We start from the raw sequence: 6,000 nt of genomic DNA on the forward strand, positions 1-6,000 counted from the left end.
AGCGACTCTACAAGGTGTTGAAAGCCTTCCACAGGGTCTCTACAAGGTGTTGAAAGCCTTCCACAGGGACTCTACAAGGTGTTGAAAGCCTTCCACAGGGACTCTACAAGGTGTTGAAAGCCTTCTGCAGGGACTCTACAAGGTGTTGAAAGCCTCCCCCACAGGGACTCTACAAGGTGTTGAAAGCCTTCCACAGCGACTCTACAAGGTGTTGAAAGCCTTCCACAGGGTCTCTACAAGGTGTTGAAAGCGTTCCACAGGGTCTCTACAAGGTGTTGAAAGCCTTCCACAGGGTCTCTACAAGGTGTTGAAAGCCTTCCACAGGGTCTCTACAAGGTGTTGAAAGCCTTCCACAGGGACTCTACAAGGTGTTGAAAGCCTTCCACAGGGTCTCTACAAGGTGTTGAAAGCCTTCCACAGCGACTCTACAAGGTGTTGAAAGCCTTACACAGCGACTCTACAAGGTGTTGAAAGCCTTCCACAGGGACTCCACAAGGTGTTGAAAGCCTTCCACAGGGACTCCACAAGGTGTTGAAAGCCTTCCACAGGGACTCTACAAGGTGTTGAAAGCGTTCCACAGGGATGCTGGCCCGTGTTGACTCCAATGCTTCCCCACAGTTGTGTCAAGTTGACTGCATGTCCTTTGGGTTGTGGACCATTCTTGATACACACGAGAAACTGTTCAGTGTGAAAAACCCAGCAGCGTTGCAGTTCTTGACACACTACCATACTGTTCAAAAGGCACTTCAATATTTAGTCTTTCCCGTTCACCCTCTGAATGGCACACAGACACAATCCATGTCTCCATTGTCTCAAGGTTTAAAAATCCTTCTTTAACCTGACTCCTCCCCTTCATCTACACTGATAGAAGTGGATTTAACAGGTGACATCAATAAGGGATCATAGCTTTAATCTGGACTGGACAGTTTGTCATGAAAAGAGCAGGTGTTCCTAATGCTTTGTCCACTCAGTGTACATCACCTATAGACGTCTGGACATAAACAGAACATATCCCATAGTGAAAGAAATGTTTCCACTCATTCATGATTCATCCCATACAATAACAGATGGTCCTTCTATCTCCTGGTCTTTGTTCTTCCTTCTATCTCCTGGTCTTTGTTCTTCAGTAACAGATGGTCCTTCTATCTCCTGGTCTTTCTTCTTCCATCTATCTCCTGGTCTTTGTTCTTCAGTAACAGATGGTCCTTCTATCTCCTGGTCTTTCTTCTTCCTTCTATCTCCTGGTCTTTGTTCTTCAGTAACAGATGGTCCTTCTATCTCCTGGTCTTTCTTCTTCCATCTATCTCCTGGTCCTTGTTCTTCAGTAACAGATGGTCCTTCTATCTCCTGGTCTTTCTTCTTCCTTCTATCTCCTGGTCTTTGTTCTTCAGTAACAGATGGTCCTTCTATCTCCTGGTCTTTCTTCTTCCATCTATCTCCTGGTCTTTGTTCTTCAGTAAGTTGCCATGGAAATGCCCTTGTTTGTCTGATTTAGTTCAGATGAAGGAGGTTGAGCCGCTGACTCTAAAATACAGTCTTCTGTTACCTGAGGGGGGAGCTGTTGTATTCTGGCTTGCACTCGACATCGACTCACCGTCCCCTACAGACAACTCTGAGTCGTGGCATCCATTTTAGACAAAGACCAGGGGAAAGGAGGAGCATCCCATCTAGGATCAGATACCTGACGCCCAATTATAACCATTAAGAGGGGTCAGATAATAGCAGACCCTGGATCAGATCCTGCCGAAACAGTTTAGTGAAGAACCAACCCCCCCCCCACCTGTCTCTAATGCATCCAGCAGGACGGTGGACTGTAAATCCAGGACGTTGGGCCTGGCCTCAGACAAACACAGCATCTAGTGGAAACAAGATGGGAGGGGGGAGAAAACAGTTGATTGCCAATCCTATTACTATTAGACATGACGAACTGTACCAATATAATGGGTGTGTGTTTGAAGGTTACTCTACTGGTGAACTGGGGCAAACCAACTGTACCAATATAATGGGTGTGAAGGTTACTCTACTGGTGAACTGGGGCAAACCAACTGTACCAATATAATGGGTGTGTGTAGGTTACTCTACTGGTGAACTGGGGCAAACCAACTGTACCAATATAATGGGTGGATGTGTAGGATACTCACTGGTGAACTGGGGCAAACCAACTGTACCAATATAATGGGTGTGTAGGTTACTCTACTGGTGAACTGGGGCAAACCAACTGTACCAATATAATGGGGATAGGTTCCACTGGTGAACTGGGGCAAACCAACTGTACCAATATAATGGGTGTGTTACTCTACTGGTGGACTGGGGCAAACCAACTGTACCAATATAATGGGTGTGAAGGTTACTCTACTGGTGAACTGGGGCAAACCAACTGTACCAATATAATGGTGAACTGGGGCAAACCAACTGTACCAATATAATGGGTGTGAAGGTTACTCTACTGGTGAACTGGGGCAAACCAACTGTACCAATATAATGGGTGTGTAGGTTACTCTACTGGTGAACTGGGGCAAACCAACTGTACCAATATAATGGGTGTGAAGGTTACTCTACTGGTGAACTGGGGCAAACCAACTGTACCAATATAATGGGTGTGAAGGGGTGAACTGGGGCAAACCAACTGTACCAATATAATGGGTGTGAAGGTTACTCTACTGGTGAACTGGGGTTAAACCAACTGTACCAATATAATGAAGGTTACTCTACTGGTGAACTGGGGCATACCAACTGTACCAATATATGGATGTGTAAACCAACTGTAGGTTACTCAATATAACTGGTGAACTGGGGCAAACCAACTGTACCAATATAATGGGTGTGAAGGTTACTCTACTGGTGAACTGGGGCAAACCAACTGTACCAATATAATGGGTGTGAAGGTTACTCTACTGGTGAACTGGGGCAAACCAACTGTACCAATATAAATTGCTCAACTGTACCAATATAATGGATGTGTGTAGAGGTTACTCTACTGTACCAATATAATGGGTGTGAAGGTTACTCTACTGGTGAACTGGGGCATACCAACTGTACTGGTGAACTGGGGCATACCAACTGTACCTTCTGGGTGGGGGTGGGGCAAACCAATCCCTCTGGGGCATACCAACTGTACCTTCTGGGTGGGGGTACCAATATAATGGAGGGTTCAATATAATGGATGTAATCACTCTGGGGCATACCAACTGTACCAATATATGGGGGGGGTAAGGGTTTGAATCACTCTGGGGCATACCAACTGTACCTTATGGGTGGGGGTGGAAGGGGTGGAATCACTCTGGGGCATACCAACTGTACCTTCTGGGTGGGGGTGGAAGGGAATCACTCTGGGCATACCAACTGTACCTTCTGGGTGGGGGTGGAATCACTCTGGGGCATACCAACTGTACCTTCTGGGTGGGGGTGGAAGGGTGGGGGTGGAATCACTCTGGGGCATACCAACTGTACCTTCTGGGGGTGGGGGTGGAATCACTCTGGGGCATACCAACTGTACCTTCTGGGTGGGGGTGGAATCACTCTGGGGCATACCAACTGTACCTTCTGGGTGGGGGTGGAAGGGTGGAATCACTCTGGGGCATACCAACTGTACCTTCTGGGTGGGGTGGAATCACTCTGGGGCATACCAACTGTACCTTCTGGGTGGGGGTGGGGGGAAGGGGGTGGAACCACTCTGGGGCATACCAACTGTACCTTCTGGGTGGGGGTGGAAGGGTGGAATCACTCTGGGGCATACCAACTGTACCTTCTGGGTGGGGTGGAATCACTCTGGGGCATACCAACTGTACCTTCTGGGTGGGGGTGGAAGGGGTGGAACCACTCTGGGGTAGGGGGATGCTGTTGACCAGGTCCAACACTCCCTGGATCTTCTGGTCTGAGATCTTCACATGGAGGAGAGGCAGTTCTCCAGACACCTTGAATCTGGAACACAGTAGATACCAGAGGTTTACTAATCTGGAACACAGTAGATACCAGTCTGGTGTTACCTGGCTCAGCCCCCCCTCAGTCTGGTGTTACCTGGCTCAGCCCCCCCACCAGTCTGGTGTTACCTGGCTCAGCCCCCACCAGTCTGGTGTTACCTGGCTCAGCCCCCACCAGTCTGGTGTTACCTGGCTCAGCCCCCACAGGCTGGTGTTACCTGGACATCCTGGTGTCCTTCTCCACCATGCATTTGGCCAGCTGGAGGCTGAAGTCCATGGGCTGCAAGATGTGCTGTATAGAGGAACCACGTTGACGGGCCGTCTTCCACTCCTCACCTGTAGGGACAGACCGGAACAGTGGGGAACAGAGCTCAGTGGGGGACAGAGCTCAGTGGGGGACAGAGCTCAGTGGGGGACAGAGCTCAGTGAGGGACAGAGCTCAGTGAGGGACAGAGACCGGAACAGTGAGGGACAGAGCTCAGTGGGGGACAGAGACCGGAACAGTGGGGACAGAGCTCAGTGAGGGACAGAGCTCAGTGGGGGACAGAGACCGGAACAGTGGGGGACAGAGCTCAGTGAGGGACAGAGCTCAGTGGGGGACAGAGACCGGAACAGTGGGGGACAGAGCTCAGTGGACAGAGACAGAGAGGGACAGAGCTCAGTGGACAGAGACAGAGAGGGACAGAGCTCAGTGGACAGAGACCGAGAGGGACAGAGCTCAGTGGACAGAGACAGAGAGGGACAGAGCTCAGTGGACAGAGACCGAGAGGGACAGAGCTCAGTGGACAGAGACAGAGAGGGACAGAGCTCAGTGCGCATTGCTGCTCACAAGGCAGTAGACTGAGTGAGTGTTTGTTCCATAATGACATTAACGGGAACACATCTGAGTGGTTTCATGAGACACAGATTGAAAAAATTGTTTGAAATGCAGTAAAGGGGAAGATGCAACAACTAGCATGTTGCTAATACAGAAGATCTATAGATGCAACAACTAGCATGTTGCTAATACAGAAGATCTATAGATGCAACAACTAGCATGCTGCTAATACAGAAGATCTTGTGGGAAGCCTGCCTGGCGGGAAGCCTGCCTGGCGGGAAGCCTGCCTGGCGGGAAGCCTGCCTAGCGGGAAGCCTGCCTAGCGGGAAGCCTGCCTAGCGGGAAGCCTGCCTAACGGGAAGCCTGCCTAGCGGGAAGCCAGGCTAGTGGGAAGCCAGCCTAGCGGGAAGCCTGCCTAGCGGGAAGCCTGCCTAGTGGGAAGCCTGCCTAGTGGGAAGCCTGCCTAGTGGGAAGCCTGCCTAGCGGGAAGCGCGCTTCAAATGACCAGTTAGGAAATATAAATGTAATATAAATAGTAGCTCTGTTTAAACCGTAGACATCAACACCATTTTTAAACACGTAATTGCATTTAGAGTTGTGGCTCAGTGATTTGGCTTATGAAAGCCTGTTTAACTATGACTAGCTCTAGCAGCACCGCTGTATGACCAGCTCTAGCAGCACCGCTGTATGACCAGCACTGCTGTATGACCAGCACCGCTGTATGACCAGCACCGCTGTATGACCAGCTCTAGAAGCACCGCTGTATGACCAGCACCGCTGTATGACCAGCACCGCTGTATGACCAAGTGTAACAGCACCGCTGTATGATCAGCTGTATCAGCACCGCTGTATGATCAGCTGTATCAGCACCGCTGTATGATCAGCTGTATCAGCACCGCTGTATGATCAGCTGTATCAGCACCGCTGTATGACCAGGTGTAACAGCACCGCTGTATGATCAGCTGTATGATCAGCTGTATCAGCAAATATATCATGATCAGCTGTCGATCAGCACCGCTGTATGATCAGCTAGCACCGCTGTATGATCAGCTGTAGCAGCACCGCTGTATGATCAGCTGTAGCAGCACCGCTGTATGATCAGCACCAGCAGCACCGCTGTATGATCAGCTCCAGCAGCACCGCTGTATGATCAGCTGTAGCAGCACCGCTGTATGATCAGCTCCAGCAGCACCGCTGTATGACCAGCTCCAGCAGCACCGCTGTATGATCAGCTCCAGCAGCACCGCTGTATGATCAGCTGTA

General features: G+C 50.1%; 1 protein-coding gene across 1 annotated transcript in view; it reads right to left on the reverse strand.

The window, feature by feature from the left end:
- Positions 1–6,000, reverse strand: part of LOC135532517 (intermembrane lipid transfer protein VPS13C-like) — a gene marked incomplete at both ends in the record, with an annotated part of 97,537 nt that overhangs the window by 46,577 nt on the left and 44,960 nt on the right. Inside the window, 3 exon segments of the mRNA XM_064959996.1 lie at positions 1,781–1,856; positions 3,789–3,921; positions 4,139–4,256. Of these exon segments, the coding sequence (XP_064816068.1) occupies positions 1,781–1,856; positions 3,789–3,921; positions 4,139–4,256 (327 nt within the window).

Source organism: Oncorhynchus masou, unplaced genomic scaffold, assembly GCF_036934945.1.
Source record: "Oncorhynchus masou masou isolate Uvic2021 unplaced genomic scaffold, UVic_Omas_1.1 unplaced_scaffold_1890, whole genome shotgun sequence".
NCBI lineage: Eukaryota > Metazoa > Chordata > Actinopteri > Salmoniformes > Salmonidae > Oncorhynchus > Oncorhynchus masou.